General features: G+C 36.3%; 1 protein-coding gene across 6 annotated transcripts in view; it reads left to right on the forward strand.

Moving 5' to 3' along the window:
• The window catches only part of LOC132912979 (doublesex- and mab-3-related transcription factor A2), a 100875-nt gene extending 76569 nt beyond the window's left edge, over positions 1–24306 (forward strand). For 3 of the 6 annotated variants that reach the window (XM_060970849.1, XM_060970851.1, XM_060970850.1), the window contains 2 exons: positions 609–879; positions 18717–24306. In XM_060970849.1, coding sequence (XP_060826832.1) covers positions 609–874 — 266 coding nt within the window. In that variant the 3' untranslated portion in view covers positions 875–879; positions 18717–24306. Of the gene's footprint in view, positions 1–608; positions 880–18716 lie in introns of those variants that run through there. The other 3 variants (XR_009659300.1, XR_009659303.1, XR_009659301.1) reach the window with 2 other exon arrangements.
• Positions 24307–24735: the final 429 nt, after the last annotated feature.

The following is a 24735-nucleotide window of genomic DNA, read 5'->3' on the forward strand; positions in this document are numbered from 1 at the left end:
TTCGGTTATAAAATTATACTTCGTCTTTGAAAAGATATAAGACATAAAAACATCGGAATAATTTTTATAGAATTTTATACGAGGAAGAGATCCAGTTACGAGTAAATTGAAATGATACACTTATTTAGCTTGTTACTTATTTGACTTATTAGAACAGAAAAAGTAAAAAATTAAGTACAAAGTTACATGAAAATAACAAAAAGTTATTGACTATTTTAAAAGCAATGAAAGCTTTTTGGAAATATTAGCAACGATCGGTCTACAACGATTATTTACCGTTGTATATCGTTCTTGTCGAATAAGCAAACATCAAGTCTGATATAATAAAATTTGGTATCTCATAAATTTCACTTTAATCCTGCTACGGTTTTAAAATCGTTTTGTCCTGGTTTCACTCTCGTTCCAACAAATAAAGAAACATTTGATATTTTAACAAAAGCTTTGAAATTGAAACGTAAAATCGCAAGTATTAGTAATGACTTTTTCGAAGCACGTTAGAAAATGACGATTACGTCGATAATGATCCGAAGGAAGTAGCAGGATTAGACAATTCTATGCAAGGAGTACCGCGGATATCCGATTTTTAATTCGTTTGTTTTCTTTAATAGCTAGCAACGAAATTCGAAATATGCACTTCTGGAAAGCAGTCAGGATGACCCAGCCTAGTCGATCGTTCCGTTGCACCGCAGCATGCACTGCGCCTACGGCACCTCCGACAGGACCGCCAACTTACGAGGGCCACGTGCCTTACATAGGGGTTGTACCACCTCCGAATCCTGTCCACTACAGACCGTTTCTGCGGCCCGAGAATGCTCATATACCAGGAACGAGAATACCATCGAGCCCGGATGGTCCTCCAGAACATTCAACGTAGCCTCGGTAAGTCTCCTTTAGCGTTCATCGTTATCAGTCATTGATATCAATGAGTATATATTTGAAGAGTTTCTAATTTGCGCTGAAATGTACTACATCGATACGATGTAATGTAATCTGTTGGATTAAGAAAGAGATGTTTAGCAAATATGCAGAAATCTAAAAGAATGTAAATTTGTTTAATTGCAAAGAAATACGATTAATCTTGCAAAATTCGTTTATTTGTAGAAAACGATCGTAATTTGAACCTACGTTTGCTATGTGCTTACTAAAAAGTCAGTTGTACTTGTAGAAATGAGATCAGTATCAAAATAGTTATCAAACAGCGACAAAATTGCGAAGAACGAAACTGGTACGAATTTCCGGCGGAAACTCGCAGTGGAATAAGTTTTCGTTTTAGAACATAGAAAGTTTTCTGTCTTCCTTCCATGTTCCATTCCCTCCTTTCCTCTCACATCCTTATTTCGTCTAGATCGTTCGAAGCCGAAGTCGTAATCGCAAATCCGGCACACATAAAACTGATTCTAAGCTATAAAATGCCCTTCCATTCGAGAGCCAGTCAGACCGCATCGCTTAGACCAGAAAAGTATTTCTCGGTTCCTTTATATTTCCTTCTTCCGTTCCTTTCTCCTTCTTCTTCGTTTTACGTTTACTGTCTATGCGGCTTACTTCCTTGACAATTTCCACCATCGTCGTTGAAACTCGCGTATTTCTTCGACATTGTTTTATTACACCTTTTGAATTTAGACAAGTTCTGTCGGATGTAGCGTAGAGTCCTGTGTATGCGCTAAATACGTATGCCATCATTAAACGTAGTACTTTATCGAAGATCTCATTAAAACGTGAACGTGTCTTCTATCAGGGTTTCGATGTACAATTAGTCGAAAGGTTTTGTAATATTCTGGTTTCTTCTGCTAAATTTTCTTTTGGCTCTAACAATTTGAAATGACAAGAACTACAGAGCATATACTCGCATTTCGAACTTATTCACTTTAATATATTTGACTGACTTTGTATCAGACAAAAATCATAAACCTCTTCATAACAGAAATAAAAGAAATTCGTCAATTTTAATTTTAGGTGGATATTCTCATAAGACAATAAAATTGCTCCTCTAATTTAGTAGACAGAACCACTCGACGTCATTCGTTTCAGAACGGAATTACATATTTTTTTCTTCAAAATTTGTTAAGGAAACTATATTATTTTAAGAAATGTTAAATTTTTTGAAATTAAAATACTTCTTTTTAATGGGAGGGTTTAGAGTCGCATTAGCACCGTAGTCTTTTAACTCCTTTCCAAAACCAATGATACATATATACGCGGATAATTCGATACAATTTTTTCTTTAAACTCGATGAAATAGCGTCTCGTAATTGGATTTTATCGAGACCAGCAGCGAAGCGATCGTGAAGATAAGTTTCTACCGCGGAACGAAACGAGTCCAAACTGCAAGGAAATGTGTATGTATACATATATGCACCGTTTATAGCAAGAAATTTTCGAACCGGGACGATGAATGCATCTGACCAATTTCATCAAAGCTGCCGCTCCAAATGAACCTCTGCGGCAACTTAAAGGTGCGGACTCAGTTTTAACGATGACAACACCATAAAGAATCAAATTTACGAGTACTCTTGACTACCCTTCTTTGGGTGATCATCCCCACTTCACTGGGATTCTTAGTTAGTCCTTCTTTCCTTAGCCTTAGTGCATCTCGGAGGAATATTCGTGTTCCACGATTGGGCGAAAACGTGTCAGTTGTTGATGATTTTTCACATACGTTATTCTTATATGTATGTATATTACTTAAGTAATTATGCAGCTTGGCGATTTCTCCCAATTTTGCCTATGTAACTCCAATTCGTACATCTGGAATATCATTTAGTAACGTGACTACAAATATTTGATACTATGCAAATGAAACGTAGAATCTGATAGGAGAAGGTTTCGTTGGAAGATAAGAATATCGTAAATATTTCTTGTAGTTGCTGTACTTATCTAAGCAATGGATGTTTTATTACAAACTACTAAACCACTGAAATCTAACAAGTGAAATCGGCAATCAAACACGTTTCATATAAATAGGTACATACATCGTTATATATATTACAGAAATACGATCTACCGAATGCTTCAAAATTTTTAGTACTTGCGATAATTTCTCATGATTTAGATCGTGTAATAGTAAAAGAAATCTAACAAGAGAGGTCACGGTGTTGCGTCCGCCATGGAAACGGTGAATCACGTGCGTCAGACGAGAGTACCGTTGGACTGTGGCCAACTTTAAATCTTTAACAGAGCTACTTCACTGAAAGATATCGCGAACAGATACGATGGGTCAATCTTATCTCGTTTGTACATGACATTGATGCTTTGTTTTAAAGAGGGAACAGAGTCAATAAATTCAGGACTATAAAGGATATGTCCGGACTGGCATTTTTCTCCGCCAGGGATGATATAAAGGCAACGATCTGGGTATCGTAACTGAGAAACGAAAGCAGATTTCTTTTCGTGTTTCTGTTGATAATACCGAATTCAGAGCAAGCTTTTATCTATTCTTCTATGGAAATTGTATTTAGGAAACAATTTGTTTGGGCTTATTAGTATTTTGCGAATAAGTTGTACGTAAATGTTATTGGATGCAGAACTTCTATCTTCTAATGAATGTTTTGTGTTGTAAATGTATTGTATCTACGGTACTGTGCCGATATGTTAGACCTTTATAAAGAAAGATAAAGATACTCGATATTATTTTAATTTTCTTGGCAACAAGAATTTTTTTCGGGAAATCTTGCCGAACAATTTTTCAATATTTTCATCTGCTACCGTCTTCCATATTCCTTCTTTGGTATTTCAAACATATTTACGTTCTTCTACTTTTCTTCTCATCTGATCAAAAGCAAACGCAACTGCAAATAACCATAAATCATAAAAGACCACAAAGAAGATTATCCAAAAATTGATTTCTGCAAAATTCATTTTATGTTTGTGGAAATATTTCCTAAAAATGTGATTGCGCTATCGTTATGAAAGCATTACTGCAGTTATGGACACATATATGTACATACGTATAGACTGCGTTTATGGGGAATTTAAAGATGCAAACATGCATACAGCGCATGTAGACGATACGCAAAAATATTTACAGCAAAGTATCGATATGATATTTTGGTAGATGAAACAGATCTCCTGGCTAGGAGAACGTTCTCCTTTATTATTATTACAAAATATTTGAGAAAAGGAAGAAATTGATCGTCCCAAGGTCTCAAATTCTACGACAGGGTCGAATCATCATTGTACTTTTTGCACACAGAACAGATCAATGAACGATATATTTGTAACATATGTCCACAGGGACAATTCTTTTCATTGCTGATTCGAATCGTCCGAGGCGTTTACGAGCGGGCCAAAGACACGAGGACCGCGAACCCTGGCGTATCCTCGCGAGGATCGTGTTTGTTTCGTGATTCGCGAGACGATTTCGACTTTGCTAGTGTCTGTCACATAAACTCTGCTAGTTTACTGCAGCCGAAGTAAAATAAGTTGGAGTCAGGGGTGCGCCTCGCTTACGACTTCGCGGTGACGGATAGAGAGGAAAGAACGGGAGAACGGACAGAGGAAGCGAAGCAAGGGGAAAAGGAGAGGAAAAAATACCGCGAGTTGTAAAGCAAACCGCGTTTACGACCGTCGTTAAATTCGTTCTGAGAGACCTGTCCGATAACATTGACGCTGCCAGCTGCAGAAAACAGAAGTAACCCTCTCTGCCGCGATATGCTTGCAATTCTGATCGAATACCATGATCGATGAGCTTTTACTGCTTTTTTTTTTTAAGACTTTTATATTTCTTTACACGTACATTAAAGTATACACATTTTATGAATCGGATGTTGTAATGCTGTTTTGAAAAGTGAATACTAGGATAAGATAGGTTACACTTTAGCGTGATATAACGCCAATGCTATGCAAATTTTATAAATATTTAAACGAATGTGAAATGAAAATTAGTCGTTATCATTATATGATACGCGTAATAGTTACGATATCTGAATTTTTTTTTTAATTAAAAACAGATCAAAGCTATACCTTTACATCAATTTCAGTAATAGGCGATTATAAATAATGTACAATAGTTAATCAATTAATAACCGAAGGTTACGATTGATATACCTAATCATTAATTGCGATGTAACGTTTAAATTAGCTATTTATTTATTAAAATTCTCCTTGTCTCGTGAAATGAATATTTGAATCTTTCCTTAGATCTAACAGGTGTCGAATGCTTCTTACGTTTCTAAACTCCATCAGTTAATAATTTCATGATACTGAAAATTGTTTCAAATCCAACAAATTCGATAAATTTTCGATGAGAATGGAAACTACTAAACGGTATCTGAAAACTGTACGATAACGTGAATCTCGACAAAGGAAAACTTTATTGCTCGCATAAATTCTTTCTTACAATTTAAATAAGCGTGCTCAAGATTTACAACTGGACGTGTAGAAAATATCCTGTAAACGCGTTAAAGGGTTATCGACGCATGGCGCTATAGCCGACGAAACGGCTTATATATTTTATCTGATATAAGTGTGCGACAATAAAGATCTAATCGTTGTGTGCACATTACAAGACAAAACCGCTGACTATGAGCGCGTATCTTTTTCGTACACGGGTAGTAAAAACGCACAGATTTATGCGCCGTTCATTGATGAATACCTTCGATGTTACAAAATATTCATTACGATCGTTGAGTGCCTTGGGATCGCTTTTTAATTTGATATACGACTGTGCGTTAAATCTTTTTGTCTTTTGTTAGGTTGAGTCGCGTCGCAAGTGAAAATCTTTGCATCAAAGAATTGCAAAGCATTAAATATCATACTGCGAATGTTCGGTAAAGATGTGATAACTGACGAACAAGGACTGATAGTCGATGAGAAGAATATGGCTTTTGGAAGATGTAAAAATAATTTAGACTCGAACAGTTAACATTTTTCATGTTTGTCAGGCTTGTAAATGCTTCCACGGTTATAAAAAATTTTAAGATGCTGGCATATGCGGATTATACGTACATGGCATATAAAAATATATTACGTATTCAAAGTAAAATATGCTCTATAACATTTAATATTAATGGATAAAGCAAATCCCTATTAAGGTCGTATTTTGTTACTCACATTTATAAAAATATTAAATTAAATAAACATAGGATATAGGAATGATCTTCTTGTAACGTCTTTCTTCCTGAAAAGCACAAAGAGCGATTAATGCCAGACGTCGCACGTTTATGAAATATAGTTTTTTTTTTTCACGAAAATTTATTGCTGAAATTATGTTCCATGATATTTCCTCGGCTAAAAACATTAAACTTTCGAAATATTTCAACACTTTAACGAGCTATGAAAGGGGAAACTACTTGATTGTACAACTTGTAAGAAAAACAAAAATCCTGATTGCGTTCCTTGCCGTGGATTATTGAAATATAATTTATAGGTGCAATAAAAATTAGTTTCAAATTACACGTGTTGAATTACCTATATTCCTAAAAAGAAATGGAAATGATCGAGCCAGTTGTTCTGCGCTAAATAGTTGGTAACGATAAAACATTGATATTGTAAATCACTTGTAATTGATTATTATGTTTATTTTTAGAAAAAATTTATATGACTCGAGATAGATGTATTTAAATATCGTACAACTCTTTGTCTATTTATCGCACGATAAAGGAATTATTTTTGCTTCGAGGTTTATTAATCTCTGATACTTGGGCATTAGCATCCTTGTGTAAATAAACTATAAATTTATCAATAATAAAATAATTTAATGAATAATGGCATGAAACATTGTTATCTGAAGGTTCTGTTGTACGATTATGAAATTTACTATCGGCGAGTGATATGACTTTCAGATAAATATCTTTTATTTAAAGACATACGAAGTAACACATTTGCAATTTTTATGTACGCTAAAAAGTATCCTGACACGTGCTTTTCTTTGTCAGAATGTTGTTCAATCCCACTCTACGAAAAAGGAGATTTACAGATATTTTGTCTTTTATCGTCGTTACAGTTATGGTAGTAGAATATTACTTGTAATAATAAAATTTATGACACGATGAAATTACTTTTTCAAAGTTAATTTGTAACAAATTTTAAGTCGTAATTCTCGAAACTTGTAAACTCATTATATTGCTTAAAAAGCCCTTTAATTTCAAATTTTTTAATTCTCTGCATAATACGCTAGGGAAGAAAAGTCCTTCTACTGACACGAAGACTATTGACATTATTGCAAATATGTACAGATATATATATATTCATAAAAACTAGTAAGTATTGCTGCTAATCATTAATTTGCCATTAATTCGACAATTCGATGTACCTCAAGGTAAGTGTCCCATCTACGTAGCATAAAAGGCATCTATCGTAATATTGTATTGTTTAAAAAGTTGGTAGTGAAATCTAAACCAACATTTGAAAGCTAATGTATTTTTATAGAATTAATAGTTTATTAAACGATATATATATGCACCAATAATAGTTTATGAGGTAATATTTTCGTCGGCAATGATCTTTGAATCGGGTGTTTGCAGGTTTCTAAAGTATTAATTTCTTTTAAACAATGGGAAGTATGCATCTCTTGTATCTAATAGCAGAAATGTAAAAAATCTTCACGATAAAAGAATAATTATTTTCTAACTGGTTGATTCTAAACTTTTCGTTATCTTATTATACCGTCGAAAGAGAATGAATCATTTCTTGGTCGCCATATCTGAAAAAGCCCCTTCATCAACTCAAGGGAACCTTGGTCGAATTAAAAATAGATTATTTAAACTCTGCAACAAATTAAGAGAAAGATCGGGACGGGTGTATAATAAAAGGGAAATCTGAAAATTGAATTCAACTCGTGCAAAGTAATTAATGCGAGGATCGTGAGAGAAAGGGAAAGAAAGAAAGAAAGAAAGAAAAACGTAGATAAACGTTGTGAGACCTTGACGGCGATCGTCGGCCCTATTCTCTAAGAATGGAGGCGCAATTCCCAAGACAAAGCAATAATTAACAGCAGCTAAGTGCGTGAGCCGACGCCGGCTCTTCTTCATCCTCATCATCGTCGTGTCTTCCACGTACATGCGCCAAGAATCAGGGAGCGTTAAGCAATGTAACAGGCCTGACTCTGCTGGCAAAAGGAGTTTTACTACTTTCTAACCACAGTCGCGGGCTACAATTAAACCCCCATAAAACCTCGTCGTAACTTTTTTAAAAGCGACCGACCATTCTCTCGCGCGTATCCAAGCTCCCTTCGTTTGCTGGGCAAAAACCACGCTATATTGCATCCTTAATGAAGCCTCGAGACGTTATGGGTATCGACGTCTTCCGGTCAACCCAAAACCGCCATGTTACAGCGTTGCGTTGGTTTGTTTCGGCCTTTCCTCCTCCGATAGAGTCCGAATTTCACGAAAACCTTAAATTTCAGGAGCTTGAACTATATAGCGAGTCCAAAACAGCTACTGTACTAGATTCGATGAGCGGAGCGAATAGAATCGAACATTTCAGCTATTGTCTAATGTAGCGTTGGCTTAAACCTTCCCATTTAAATAGATATTTGACAGAAATTCTTGATAAATAACCCACTTGCGATTCTGCTTAATAGAATCGAATCTCGATAATCGAACTTTTATCGCGTCATAAACCTTTAAAAGGCTACAATTTTATTCATTTCGTCCCGCTCCGCTCTGAAAACTTTTACAAGTAACATAAACTCATTTTATCATGAATTATTTTCCACGTATTTAGGTTACTGTTACTTTACCTTCATAAATCGAATTAGAAGAAGTTCGATCGTTGCAAGTCAAAGTCTGTGCTGCTTCTACAATTCTAAATATGTAAGACGTATACATATATGCAGATATACACCTTGTAATGAAAACTCGGAATCAACGTTCTTAGTGTCCTCGGAAGATAAATAATCGACCTGTAATGATTGAACATGTCTTTCTTTGAGTTTGAACAATGCGTAAAGTATTGATCGTTGTACAAAGCCTCCTTAAATCGTCCTCGTTCGTTAGATCTTTTATTTGATAAAATTTCCATAACTCGAACATTTTGCTTCTTCCGTCGAGATTCGAGTTATCGAGGTTCGATTATTCCAGGGTATATTCACAGTAAGAAACGCAACAAAACATTCCGTAAAGCATATTTTTTTCGAAAGCAAACCTGTCTTCTCATCCGCGGCTAGAAGCCTGGCGCTAAACGTTCGATCGCTTCGTACGATTTTCATCATACGGTGATTCGCAGCGGGAATCGTTCGATCGCCAGGTGATTCGTCGACACATTGCACGGTTAAATAAAAGTAGATAAGAGAGGAATCGCGAGATGTAGAGCCACGAGACGCTCGCCACGAAATTAGCCCCCGCAAGAGAGGACGCGAAGAAGAAGAGAAGAGGAGCTGTTCTTTAAGACTCTGGCTAAGCAGGCTGTGGAGAACCTCGAAACCGGCCAATTTCTCGGGATCTTGAAGCAGACAGCGTGCACGCAGTGGCTCGACGTGGGAGCCGGCGGTGGGCGGGCAGGGGACGTGTAAAAAGGCGAAGAAGAAGGTTAAAGAAGGAACCTGACAAGCAGCCGTGCGGGGCTTTAGCGGGGACTGACGTTTACGGCCCGGAGCGGTCGACCTAACGTCAGTAAAACTTAAGAAGAAATACAAGCGAAGTCCGCATCGACAGTTAAAGTCATACGCGCGAAAATACAACCGGGCTTCTATGAAATACGACGTCTGTTGAGCGCCTACCTTTGGCCAGCAACAGTCAACCGAGGTCCACCCAGGATACGCGTCTCGTTAATGAAAAGAACACCGCCTCCTACCGATCCTCTCATGGACGATAATCGAGTTCTATGACCCAACGAAATCGAATGGCCACCCGCGATCAAGAGATCGTTACAACTTTCGTTGTCAACGAGAGAAAATTCTGTGCTCGGTTTTTGAAGTCAGGGATCGCGAGGAGGATGCAAGAACTGTGATCGCGTCTGTACGTCAAGGGAAACGTAAAACCAAAGGGTATTCGAGCGAAGCGAGTAGTTGATCGCTTCCTCGAGGCCATCTCTTTACTTCGTTGTTAGGATTTCGAAGGAGACCGTGTAGAAAATTGGACGTGCCTGTGGCTCTTTCAAGAGGCTGACGAATGCTATGGATAGAAATAAATTGGTATTAGTTGATTTTTTATCGGTTTTTCTTAGCGTATAATCATTTTTACAAAATCATCCGAAAGAATATTTTTTCAATACTCGTGAGTATGGGAAAGAATTTTCTAGTCTGTATAAATTATATTCTCTTACTTGTCAAAGCTTAAACATGCTTAAAGTAGCAATACTGTTCGAAACAAGATACATATGTATATAGAATTTCAATGTTCTTAACGAGTAATCGTTCATTCCGCCATAAAGATATCGGACAGGAAACATGACCGAGCATTTGTTATGAATTAACAGGTTGCTGTTCTAAATGTGCCTTTTAGAATTAAATAAGCACGATCGAGAACGCGATACATAATAAGAGCACGTAAGTAGGAATAGTAAAAGGCAAATCGAAATGATAGATCTCGCTGTTTCGCAATAACTCTTATTCTACAAATGTGAGTAAAATGAGAATTTCATTTGATCACGATAATTACAAACGTATGTATGTATCCTCATTACAGATGTGCGAATACGTACATGTAAGATATCGCATCTGCAGATAACGCGCATTATTTATTACTAGATCGAGGATCTTTATGAAAATTCATATTATTGCGAACGTAACTAGAGCAATAATAACCTAGTAATAAAGTAATAACCTAAATAGAGGTTTGCTTTCTTTTTCTAAATATTGTTGTAGACGTTTCGTATAGTTTTGGAACTTGCATGTATCCTATGTACATTTGCACCTTTACATTTGCCATAAACGAGTAAATATCCGCAGTATATTTATTAGAAAAAGAAAGGAAGATAGTTACGAAGAAGGTTGAATCTGTGGCCGAAGTGACCAGGATTCGCTAGGATAGGTATTATTTGAAGCATTCGTGCTGATTTTATGGTCTTCCTGCCCCTTGTGGAGGACGCGAACGGGGTAGAAGTGAGAATTCGCGAAGCACTTACCAGCAGACGATAAACTTCCAGCCACCGACTCCACAACCGCCGTAGCCGTTTCCATTTTAGCTACGTGCCTGGATGTGTCTTCTTCTCCTTAGATCTCCTTTACGACCAGCCTCCTCTGGTCCTGAAATCTGCCTAGATCAATCGTCGGATGAAAGTCTTTGTCCAGAAACCATTCAACCGTTCGGTACGTTCACAGCTTACGGACCATCGCGATTATTCCTTTTCATTTCTGAGTTAAACTCCTTTTAAAACTATGTCGTACGTTGACACACGGCACGTAACACCCGAAAGCAATTTATTTTTATGCGACTTTTAGTGTTGCCATGGAGATAAGAAGATCCCTCGTGATGGTGTACGTCTAATTACATACTCATACACCGCAGTGTTATTGCGACCGGTCGATTCCAGTGGAAAATGCAGACGCGATTCTTGTCTCTTCTTTAATTACTCGCTATCAGAGGACAGGCCACCGGTGATTGGATTAAGCATCCGCTACTGAATTACCGAAACAAAATGTAAAAGGCGAAGTAACTGCGAGTTGAGTCCTTTTTTCTAAGTAGGGAAAGACAAGATCGTGACACGGTGGATGCTGCAAATAACTTGAATATAACTTGATGATTGAGCATAGGGTGTTCATATGGTTATAATGGTGTTACGATGGTGGAAATGTTAGTTGGCTGAGTAATACTTTGCTATGAGTTTCTTGACTTCTCTATGATTCAACTCGAATGACTTTTCGTATCAATTACGAGAAGGACTTTTAATGCTTTGAGGAAATCTTTAGTGTAAAATTGAAACCAGAGATCATGCTTATTAACAACGATTCGTTTATATTTTCAACAATTGATGGAACAATATGTTTTGAAATGAGATCTGACGAAATGAGTAGGTAGTTACAATTTATATTACCGAGACCTTTTGGGATATGAGACACCATTACGAATGGAACTATATAATCCATCAAAAAAATTGTGATTAGTTTATATGTCTTCAAAAGTGAGTCTACTATAGTCTGTACTATTATATTATAGTCTCCGTTGCTAGAAGAAAAATCCGTCTGAAAAGGGTTGCTCGAGAAACTTTTTAATAATAAAAAAGTGAACAAATTCGGTGCAGAGTAATGCAAAGAACATAGTGAACGAAATATGCAATTATTCAAGTAATTTGTGTGGTAAAAAGAAAAACATGCTTCGTCAATTTGCAGGCTATTATGCTATCATGGTGTCATTAGCACTAGAACTCCGGATGCAGATATTTTGACTGCTGTTAGCTTTCTCTGCGCTCAATATTTTGATCCTCGGTCTCAAAACTTTGATACCTAACGAGTTTCTCACATTTTTGTTGAAACATAATGCATATCAAATTCTATTTTTATTTTTTAAGTTTTATTTTTATAAGTAATTCTAACGCGTTTTTATATTAAAAGAAAAAGAATCAAGTCAAGTTGAATTTGATGTAATGTCTTTACCTTATTTATGTATCTCCTTCACACTGTATGTTAAATTGTTGTTAAATAGTCTACTATGATTTCTGAAAATTTTGCTAATATTAAAATGAGACGTGGCGCATCTGAGATATCGCATTGGGTAAGAAAATTAGGAGTACAGTTATAAATCAAAGTTTTATGAGGCACTCCATGGCCAGTTGGGAGAAGAAGGCCACTCTACAAATGAATGGAACATGAACTGTGAAGCGAGATATAATCGCAGGTATCTCGGTTTCTCTGCCACTCTTCCAATAGTCCTGTCTTCTTCCGATCATTTTTCGATGTTCTCGTGGCTTAACTGTTTCATCTTAACCCGCAAACATCGATGGAGCTTTTATGACTTTGTAATTACGAGCAGGGTCTGAAGTTAAAATACCATAACTGAGAACAACCCTTTCTTTTCTTTCTTTAAATCGATGCCAAGATTATTCGTCTCTCTTGCGGATCTATCATTTACTCGTTTAATTGAGAGATCTTCTTCCGCTCGATAAATCGGTTAATCAAACGATAGTCAAGTACGCCAGGGAAACGGAAATTATTTAATATTTATGGTATTACGAATGATGATATCATGAAACCGTAATTAGGTAGGATTCTGTATCTTTTTACTTATTTATTCATAGAAATCAAGATCAAGATATCTACGAATTAGAGTTCTTTAAATAATTTCGATAACGGCAATGCTTTCACGTGATTTTCTCTTTGACGGTAACCAAAGAATATGTTTGGTAATTAAAGGGATGGCCGTTTAAGATGAAACCGATATTCAAAGAACAAAGATTAGTCATAATAGTAGAAATTAAATTAATTAGAAATTAATTAGCTAATTAATCTTTGTTAGGACAGATTTATATCGATGGGATGTAAATTAGCGTACGTAAAAAATTGTATTTTTGTGTTTGTTAGACAATTAAACGTAGAAATTAATCTATAATATATTCAATTCTATCTCTGAAATTCTGGAAACTATTTTAATAATTGTACATATTTACATATATCGCATAATCCGTAAATAAGATTTGAATTTTATTTAAAAAGACATCGAATTAATTTACACGTCTAATATATTCACCGCACATCTCGCGCTCCGTTTTAGCGTTCAGACTTGTCCCGTGGCTTTACGATTCGTTTTCATGACTTTTCAGTGCAATGAGATACGCGAAACCCTTCTTCCGTTCCATCTTTCCTCTCTTTTCTCCTCTTCGCAGCTGCGAAACGCTAGAGATACTATAGTTGATTTTCTTTTATGACTTTTTCAGTTTTACTCTTTCTTTCTTTCCTTTCTGTTTCACCCCCTTCCCTCCTTTTTCCTCCTTTCTCACTCTCTCTCTTTCTCTCTCCCCTCTCTCCCACTCCCCATATTTTTGAAGCAGTTTTATTAAGGCACGCGTTCCGCGGAGAAAGACACGGGCAATGGGCTATATAATTTCTTTTTCTTTAACGACGTGTCGTTGGAGGCGTTGTTTAAAAAGCACGACACAGTGTTTAATACTAACGAGACAGTGTCGTATTTCTTCGTTGATGAACATAGAAAGACAAGGAGTACGTGTGTAAATGATTCTGTTGATTGATGTTTGTAAAGAAGTTAAACATCAAGGATTCATTAAAAGGGAGAAAGAGTCATTTTCTTTAATGACGTTGCTTGATGACGCATATAGTCGAAGATATTTTAGAACGAATTGGTCTAATTAAATAATCGAAGCTTAACTTATTTATAAATTTAAATCGTATTTTTATTAAACTCATATATCACTCGATTAAATTATAAATTCTAATCTATAATGTCGTAGAAAATTGAAATTAAATTATATTGGAAAGTCGAAGTAGCATTAATTCCATTAATTTTAACATGGAAATTTATAATAAACAAGAAAAAAACTACATGTATAAAATATTAGACATTGTTACGTTTAAAACAGATACCAATAAGACAAGAAACGTGACTTGGAAGAAATTGTAACTGAATGGTGCACATTACATAGACGAGGCTGCTAAATATATTTCTAAACATCAGGCTCTATTCACAATCTTCGCGTTCTAGATTGAAAACAAAGCTCATCAAAATTGATGATTGTACTTTCTACACATCCTATCGCTAAATAATGCATAACTAAGATGTCAAATAATTTTATGGGACGATCGTTCAAATTTTATTCAACGATAATAATGCTTAACATCACCGATTGTTTTTTTAATTTAATTTAATTCGAACGTTGACTCTATGGAATTATGAGATATATTTGTATATCATTTTCATAAATTATTATGAAAAGAAAGATTTTCCCAAATTATAGTACCACTTCAGAAATGGCAATGAGAGAAAACAATAATTACAATAATTCGTTAGCAAAAAATTGAGATTTACACATTTGCTCTTTTCTTTTACAAATATTCTAATAAAACAGCTATTCTTTTATAGACTGTTTTATCTCGTGTAGATTTAGATAGCCAGGAAGAGTGGGAAACTACAACGTTCGATATTTAATCCTCCGTCAAAAAATACTCAATAATTTTTACAAGTAGAAATAAAATCTTGAGCTACGTAGGTGAGTTAAAAACGTGCAACAATTGATATGTTCGTGTTGCATAAGCAGTACGAGTTCCATTAACCGGTTCTTGTTTTCCTTCTATCGTTCTTCGTTCTTCCGTTGACTGCCATTTTACTTTTTCCGTTCAACCCGTGTTCTTTATCTGCTCATTTATTCACTCTTCTGAACAATTCTCTACCAACTTCCGATAAATACTGCAGATTGTGTTGGATTATATTCTAGATTCGAATGATCTTTCCTCGTTTCTTTCGAGGATTGAATTGTAAATTTCTTGGTGGTTTCTTTTAATTTTAGCGAGTGCATTATGATTTGCGTTGCATCCTGTTGCATAATCTCCCTTTTTATTATCTAAAAAAACATTTAAAATAAATAAATGTTATATATATACACACACACACCTACGTATAAAACGACAAACAAGAAATAGAATATATCAATATGTTTTTACACCAAAAAGGTAGGATACCATCTGTACTTCGTTCAACTTCTAAAATCAGTCGGTATCTTTTAATCGCCGCGTAAAACAGAACAAATTTCAGTAAATAACAGTAAATAACCTAAACGTGAATTTTGAGTATTATACGTGCGGTAACGGCCGACCCGGTTCCCAAGAACGCGGTGCGAGATTTTGGTGTCAGAATGTTCCAGGAAGGACCGTGGAAATTATTAAATGGGAGACGGTAGTTAACACGTATTTTGCTTCGCATATTCATTTTCGGCGTCTTTATGCACGATCACGGATTGGTCTTAAAGACCACACGTTGGACACGGTTGTTATCGAAGGAACACGAACGACGATTAAAATGACTTCTTTAAAAAAGGGATAAGAAGCGTCTACGAAAATCCTTCAAGCGTCTATCCGGTAGAAGGTGGTCTTTATCGCTGTGATGCTTTTCCAGACGTTATACGTCGACGAGATTCGTTTTACGATGCGGCCAAGTTTTAGTGCCGAACGAGGTTCCGCTTCTCTGGCATTTTCTGACTTTCGCCTTTTAGTTTATTCCTTCGCCATGGTATTTTCGCGAATACTGGCCCGAATCCCAATTTACAATATCATTGTGCGATTCTAATCTTTGTCAAGGCATAGAAATATTAAAAGGCGGATGAATATTTTTCTATGACGAAAACAATCGGAGTTACGAGCTCTAAAATGGTTGTCGAATGTTTTCTGGACCTCGTTGATGTTATGTTTGCTTATAATTAATTTTATAAGATATTTTAGATGCTATTTGATACACTATTTTACAGAAAGCTAGATATGCGATATTCTGAGATTGTTGGAAAATATTTTAGATATCGTTTTATAGGAACGTGAGTATTAGATTATATCCTGCAAAATTTTATTTTTAATGTGCTTTCTTTATTATTTTCCCATGTTAGAAGTCTTTGTTTATACTTGCATGGGGTGAAAGAAGTGTAGCTATATATTATAAGCTTCAAAGGAAGCCAGATATGTTATAGATAACACGTAATTAGTAACGGTAGTTATAGTAAAAGAAAATATAAAAAATTCTTCGAGCTTCATATTGCGATATTAAATCGTTTTACGTACAAAAACGGAAACTTCGATATTAATTAAGTGTAGAAAATACTGAATGTATGTAATTAATTCGGTTGCACATAAAAAAGTCCCATCGAAGCGCAAAATTATTTGACGTACTCGGTTCATTTTTATGTAAACTTCATGTGGAAATCGCAATTACTTATATTATGAACGCGACTGGTCTTAATTCACTAAGGTAAAGTAAATTATTTAGTTTACAGAAGACATTTATCTTCGAGATATAAAAGGCATACTTAAAATTCTCTTTACGCTCTACTTTGCACCGACTTATATCTACATTGTCGTCGTATTATTATAACAGTCGAAACGGTAATCGCAAAACAAATGACACGGTATTCGGTTAAAATTATTTAATTATTTCCATAAGTTGACGCAAACTTAAACGCCAAACAAAACCCTGCATCATCGCATTAAATCTACAAGCTGCATGAAAAATGTATCTACCCTGGTCGCTTAAATTCTCGATATGTATCTAACCAGCCAATCATTCCCTGTGCTTACTATCAACCAAGCATATCGAAGTTCGTCCATGTATCGCGTATCGGATAAAAGAGAGGAAAAGACGAAAAATCTTAAATTGGCGTGATGCATCCCGAAGAGGAACCAGCGTGTCTAGACTTTCGAAAAAGTCAGCTACGATCCCTTGCCGCTGGTGTGCTGAGCAAGAAACCGAGTCTGGTCTGGCCGGGTGAATGGCGGGTGGGTGCACGTATGAAAACTAAGTCCGGGTTTCATTTGACTGGCTTTACGAGGGAGACATAAAATGGATTTTACTGTCGGCTAGTTCGCCAGTTCTCAAGTTGGTAACATTGCTTTAGCGAGCATAATATAGCCCCATGCCTTTCTTCTCCTTCTCCTCCAGTTCTTCCTCTTTCGTCGCCATTCCTCTTCTCTTTCTCTTTCCCCTTTCTCTTATTCGTTTTCTTCTTTCCTCGTCAGGACGCACGTCCCTTTCGTTGTCGTTTCAACGCGACTCTTTTCTCCCTTTTTCTCCCTTTTTCTTTTCTGCCCTCTTCTTGTCGGTACCTTTTTCATTTTCTTTCTCTTCACCTCTCATCCCTGTCTCATCCACACTGGCCCCGTGTATTCGACCAGTCGAATCTTTAAAAGTCATGCTTCGCGGTATGTTTCCGCCCTGCTCGGCGGAAAGTTTTCGCATGAGAAATGTCTCGCCGACGGATTTAATATCCGCTGGATAAGACGGCATGCTGGTCATTAAACTTAACTTCGAATTCATTTCCTGTTCTGTTTCGGTAGCGGTTAAGGACCTTACGGCATTTTGTTACCTTTTCTTCGGTTACCAGACGCCATTATCGTTCGTTTCTGGCCCCATACAGACGTTTAATGTCCGCGTATTTGGTCGAGACACTTATACATGCATTAATTTATTTCTAGCTTTGTTTATTCCTTATTCCTTGGTTACCCTTCGCTCGTTATCGTTACTTTTACGAGTAATCCAGGATAACTGCACATTCCTAATTGCGATATAATTCTAATAATTCTTCTTTGCATGTAGCGATCTTGAATCTGGATTCTACATAATGAAATATCATTTTATACTGTTCTATTCCTGTAAACTTTTATCGTTGTTGAACAATTTAACGTGGCATTTAAAAACGGCATAGAAAACGAAATAAAATGTTAGAATAAATAAGAATCAAATATAAGAATAATAAATAAATAAGAATAATAAATAAATAAGAATAAATAAGAATAAAATCTCTATTTATTTATTTACTAAGTACAAACAATTACGTTCCATTTCTTTACTCAGAATAGCTACGAAAGTGAAAAGTATATGTTAAATTTGCTATCGATTAGTAATACATGCTTCCATATTGTCGCAAAAATTTCATACTATGAAAATCAAGCGTAGAACCAGATAAATAACGCTTCATTGAAAAATGGATGTCTGTGTAAATACTTTTTATAATCGTTATGTGTTCACAAAAATATGAATCTGTATAAACATCAACATCGATAATACACAAAGATCGGTTTGGTAATCATATTGAAAGTAAGATCCTATTAAAGATAGGCATCGAGTATTCCTTATGTTTGCGTTGAAATGTAACGCATTGCAAATCTCAGGTGAATTTTATTTTTCTGATTCTAGATCGATAAACAACCAGTGAAGTAAAACGTTTGGAAGAACAGATCGAACCCAAAGAGAAACGAGTATGGCGAAGAAGAAGAAAAGAAGAAGGGGAATAAGCGTACGTAAAGGATCTTTGAGGAGGGAAACAACGAGCGAGTGGAATCTCTCCTCCATCTCTTCTCAATGGAGAATGTTCTCCATTTTATCCTAATGTGCATTCTCTGAACAGTCGGTTTCGCCACTGCACCAGTCGAATGCCGAGTTCACTATTATGTGGAACCTTTGTACTTTTTGGAAATAGCCTCCGGCTATGTTGTTTGGTTCTCTCGTGTCGATATTTATCCGTAGTATAATACGCGAGAAATTTAGTCGTTCGATACCATGAATGGGTCGACACGAGAAAGTCTCGCCGACGGTAAGGCGAAATTAGGATTAAGAGAACTAAATTTTCTTACTGTTTCGGAAGAAAGGAAGGAAATACTAGAGCCTCCGAACGATGGAAAAGGATGCGTATCATTCACGGACGATCGATAAAGGAAAATAACGCTCCATGGTCCCTCCCCCGTTCGAACAACAGTTTTGCGATTCGAGTGCCGTGTTCCGAACGCAAAAGAAATTCAGTTGCAAATAAAATTCATAGAGCAAGAGAGCGTGAAAAAGAGAGTAAGAAGAGGAAGAGAGAGAGAGAGAGAGAGGGAATGAACGCAAGAGAATACGTTGTGTTTCGCAGGGTTCTTCCCGTTGTTGTTTTTTTCTAGGCTGACCGAGAGAACAAGAAAATCATAAAGGTTTTTGTGAGTGGATAGTGGGATGCCGAGGTTCATGGACAACCTATACCTCGGGCACCCCTCGTCCTTGCACGTCCTTCGGTTCGTTAATCGAATCTTGCTCGCTCCTTCTTTCTCTTGTTATATTTCATTTTCTCCTCTCTTTACGTTTTCCTTTTCCTTCCCACTTTCAATTTGTTCCTTTCATTAAATAGTTTCCCTTCGAGTTATTCTCTTCTCTCTTGCTCTCAGCGCGGAATAACAGAGCGCATCATGTTGTCACGACAGGAAACGAGGAACGCATGTTGGAGCTTGTTCGTAAGATTACGAGAGACGACCATCGCCGACCGGTTGCTAAAGCTCAGTCGCCCGTGAACGAGATCGCTCGACAGTCTTTTCGATGATCAAGTGTCATCGTGTGCTATAAAACTCGCATGTACGGCCGGCCGAGTTCCTCTGGCTTGGACTACATATTTTGAAACTCTTCGTCGTGCTCGGCTCCGCCTCGTAGTTTCACTCATTTCCACAGGAAAGTGCTTTCGTTCCGTTCGCGGTGGATGACAAGTGTCGATGATCACGGTTCTTGCCGGCTCTTGACACACGCACGACAACGTGATTCCAAGAAACATACTATCTTCTCACGTTCGTTACAATCCTTATCTCGACAAATTTCTAACGTGTTATCTCCAACTATGCTCCTTTGATAACCATGTTAATCTTGGATGCTTAATACGAACCACTATGGTACCAATCGAACGAAAGACAAGCGAACAATGAGAAAAGAAGGTGAGGCAAGTGACGCGTTGGAAGATTCGTAGCGAATGGATAACATATACGTGCTCGCTTAAATTTCAACAAATTGGGAGTGCGGATCGTAGCTTTCGAAGGATCGATACCTATTTTATCCTACGAATATTCGTTCCTATTTCGATAACTTCGAATCCCTCGGCTAGAAAAAGGAATAAATCTAGCGAGAACAAATATATTTCTCATTTATTCACGCTATTTTCTATTCGCTTCTTTCACAAATAGATTTAGATTACGCGATTGAAACAGTTTGGTAGAGTTCGAGTAACGGTCAGTAGCGGAGCTGGATGATTTCGAATTTACGTGAAACAATTCTATTGGAATCTAAGCGAGCACTGTTGTACACACGTACGAATGAACAACGTAATTAAAAACAAGGTAGAAAATGGTGTATTTGAGAGTAAAACGGGTGAATTGAAAGGAGATCGCGCGATTAATTAAACGCGTGCGTGCATGTTCCCGTGATTTAACCGCGGACACGTACATATGTAAGCATTAAGGTCTTATTTTGCGGGCGAATCTTGCTATCTTGTCGCGTGATTTTCGTTCCATCAAAGAGCAACGATCGTCGATGAATTTCAGCTAGTCGCACGCTTGGTCAAAGTCGGATCTTAAAGAAAACCGATTGCGATAGGAAATCCTGACAGAGCGTTGAGAATTGCTTTAAAACTGCCGACAGATATTTGACATGTTATGGTTTAATCGTATCGTGCGATTCCAGTAGTTCCTTTGCTCGATTCGGTATGATATACGAATTCTCTGTGTTTATTCGAATCGGGCAAGTTTCGAAGTATGCGCAAACCTGATTCAGTTATGTTAACCAGAGAGCTTTCCGTTGTTGCCAAGCGTGCTATTATATGCGAAGATCGATCATAAACGTGTTTGTATTACGCGGAATGGCAGAGCTCGCAGCACGTTTTCTATGAAGCGATAGATTATAGTAACGCGAATGTTCGCGTCCTAAACCTACGGGTAAAGAGATACACGGACGCGCAATCAAGAAATAGGTGGATATTTTAGTTGCACGGACGTGATGTGACAAAACGTTGGTTGAAAAACTGGTCGTTCCATTTCTCGGCAAATTAATTTTCAAATAAGAACACCGAGAGCTGTCTCTTCGATATGCTGTTTCATTCTTACCTCCCTTTTTTCCTCTGCACTCCGCCTCGCGTCGGTTGGTATCCTCCTCTTCTTTCCTTGTGAGAAACACACCGTGATCCTTCTTTCACCCCTTCCTCCGTACCTTCGTTCCTTCTTTCTATTTTTCTCTCTTGCTTTACCTTCTTTTTTTCATATCCATACCGCGGAGAACACGTTCCGAGCAAAAATCTGATGTCGAAACCTAATTGGTTGTTATCCGTACAGAGCTTAATGACTTGCTCCGAAATGACTCGCATTTAAACGAATTTGCGCTCCTATAACGAGTATGCGTACCATTGACGCTTACCACTTCAGAATCAACGCGCATCATCGGCCTGTGCATTTCATTTACACGCCAAAGCTTACAGATATTTTTCGATTTACCTTCGCGACAGAGAATTCGATCAAAGAAACGGTCTATCGATAGATCGCATTTGATCTAGTTGAATTATTATTGAGCAGATATGCGGAATTTGTTGATAATCGGCAAATGAATATGTATATCGAGCAAAAGAAATACAGATCGAGAATATAGAAAAGGAGAATAATCGAGGCGTATTAATGATGTTACGAGGATTGATCATGGATGTACGAGCACTGGTCACGTTTCGAATGCGTGTGCATGTATAAAATTACGCCATGAAATTAAGAAAATGGCGTGTTTCGTGACTGGTATACCGGAAATGACACGGTCGTACGCTCAAAGTAAAACGAACGGATAAATCCAGCCTTCTCTTGCGAATGAATTGTGGGGAAGAACGATTGCGGTTAAAATATCTTGATGGATCTGACAAAAAGCTACGAAGGTGGTCGATATCGGAGGAAATATCTTAATTTCGCAATTTTTTCTTTCTTTCCTCTTCTGTTTGTTTTTTTTTTTTTTCTTCCTCAAAGAATGGAATCGATACACGAAAGTCGCTGAGGTGCAAGATGTATTCAGAGAATTTTGTGGTCGGTTTGTAAGCATCGTTTATTATTTGTTCGTGTTAATTCGGCTTTTGCCAGACTTCTGAATGATTTAGATTTAACAAAAGACGGGTTCTGTTTGACAGGATAGTGCATTATGAAAGAGGACTGTTTAGAAGATTGAATTTAGAGACTACAATAAATCTCATCTGATTTGAAATCCTTGAAATAATTGTCTAATCCACACATTCTATTAATCTGTAAATTATTATGACAGCATTGAATTCTATAGATAAAGCGTGAAAATGTTTATATCGTTACGAATGTTACAGAGGTGGTTGAGTTTGTATGCTAGAAAATTATTTCTACATTGAATTTTTTTAAGTTTCTCGTGTAGGTAATATTTCCTGTTTTTTATTTAATGTGCACTTGTTTTAGAAAGGATTTTCAATATGAAGCTTAAGTTTTTACATCTGGTATACATTTATGTAAATTTCTAGAAAGTCTATGCGAAAAATACAGTTCTATGCAGGAACTTTTCAATCGTGCACTCGAGATTCGTAAATTTGATTTCGTGACTGAAACATTGCGTTATTGGTCGAACATTTATTGCTCGTTGGAAGCTTTCCCATATTAATTTAGAGTCATACAAGTGTAATATCTATCTAAAATAAGTAGTATACGTTATTGAAATAAAAATAATTTTGTTACAAAGGAAAAATCGATACGGAACAATTTTATATATATTTATATTATTAGTATTAATCTTGTATAAAAAATTAATTCGCAATATAATTTAAAAACTTTCAAAATTCTTAGACGTTTCTTCATATTTAATAATTGTGATTATTTATATTTACTTGTTACGATTTTTCGTGACGTTGTTTCTGCGTTAATGAAACCATTAAAAATATCACTCTCATAATTTATAAATAAAATAATTAATTAGTATGGTTTCCTCAGTCGTCGACATAAATTAAATCTATTGTAAAAAGTGTTTGTAAGTAGAAATTACAGATACAACGCAAGATGCAGGTTGGCGTTATGATATATTCATTTTGAAATTCAATCAAGAAAATATGCATGTATAACACACGTTTCCAAATCCATTCTGTTCAGTTATGGAACGTTCTAAGTGTCAATTTGATTTGGCATGTATCATTGAAAATACCACCTCGAGGCATTCGTATTGGTTTCTGAATAAACGTAGAGTCGCAGATACATCTCGCGATTCATACACCCTGCTGTTTTGTCGTCTTAATGCTTCTTGTATCTAATGATATGTCAGATGTTTCATGCACACCCGAGCCCAGTAATGTTTAGCATAAACGATCGAAACACGGAGGGAATCGAATTAATGCCCTGTAATTTCGTACTTCCGGCAGCTTGTTGCCTAAAACCGTCAACTTCGATGGAAAACTTTTGACATCGGCGCGGTTCCAGGTGTTGAAAGATAACGAAGAGAGAAAGAAATTCGCTGGAGCGCGCTCGTTTAAACGGAAATATGCTTTACGTTCACGCTTTCGGTAATCAAATTTTACGTGTTATCGATGAGTAAAAATTACCATGGTATGCACGGAAAAGCGTGCAGATAGTGTTACGTATATTAAAAGCGTAAGGGAAAGGCGGGAGCTGCAGACTCAGTATGAAGATACGATGATCTAATGGAAAAAATATACGTTACAAAGGAATATTATTTAATACTATATAGAATACTATTTAATACTATATTACTATAAGAAATACATTATATATAATATATATATAATGAGAGTGTAAAAAAGTTTCTCTTCGGAAATATTTAGTTTATTAAGGAATAAACTTGACCTCGTTATACAGGATAAGACAAAACTCGGCGAACATCGACTCGAGTTTTAATATGTAAAGCGTGCTTTCCTTTAATTTTTCTTTTGTCAAGTAAGGTGGATTGTTTCAGTTTTTTGTAAATAGGTTATTTAATTAAAGTGACCAAGATCCCTTAATACATATCTTTCTGTTTCTGTGTTTACTTTATTTCTGTAATTCGTTTCATCGACGATCTTTAGTTATTCTTCCATTAGAATAGCTCAATCTTCATATTTTATTATAATTCAATTCTTACGGTATAAATATAAGTCAGCTTGATTTTTCTTAAAAGCAATGTTACTTCTAGTAAATTCATTATATTAGGTCATGGTTAAAAGGATTAGAATTTCTCAATATCGATTGTATCTTCATTACATGTACAGTTCATATAATTGTCATCATTGTTCAAAAATTTTGACGATCGATGAATTTTCAAAGTCTGAGTCGATATCTGAAGCCGCAAATAAATCGACGTGTTACTCTCCTTCAAAAAATCAGTTACATATATTCTTAATGATTTTACGCTGTAAAGATAGCGAGCGAATATATCAGCTACTCGATTTTCATAATCT

This window comes from Bombus pascuorum, chromosome 12, assembly GCF_905332965.1.
Source record: "Bombus pascuorum chromosome 12, iyBomPasc1.1, whole genome shotgun sequence".
NCBI classification, from domain to species: domain Eukaryota; kingdom Metazoa; phylum Arthropoda; class Insecta; order Hymenoptera; family Apidae; genus Bombus; species Bombus pascuorum.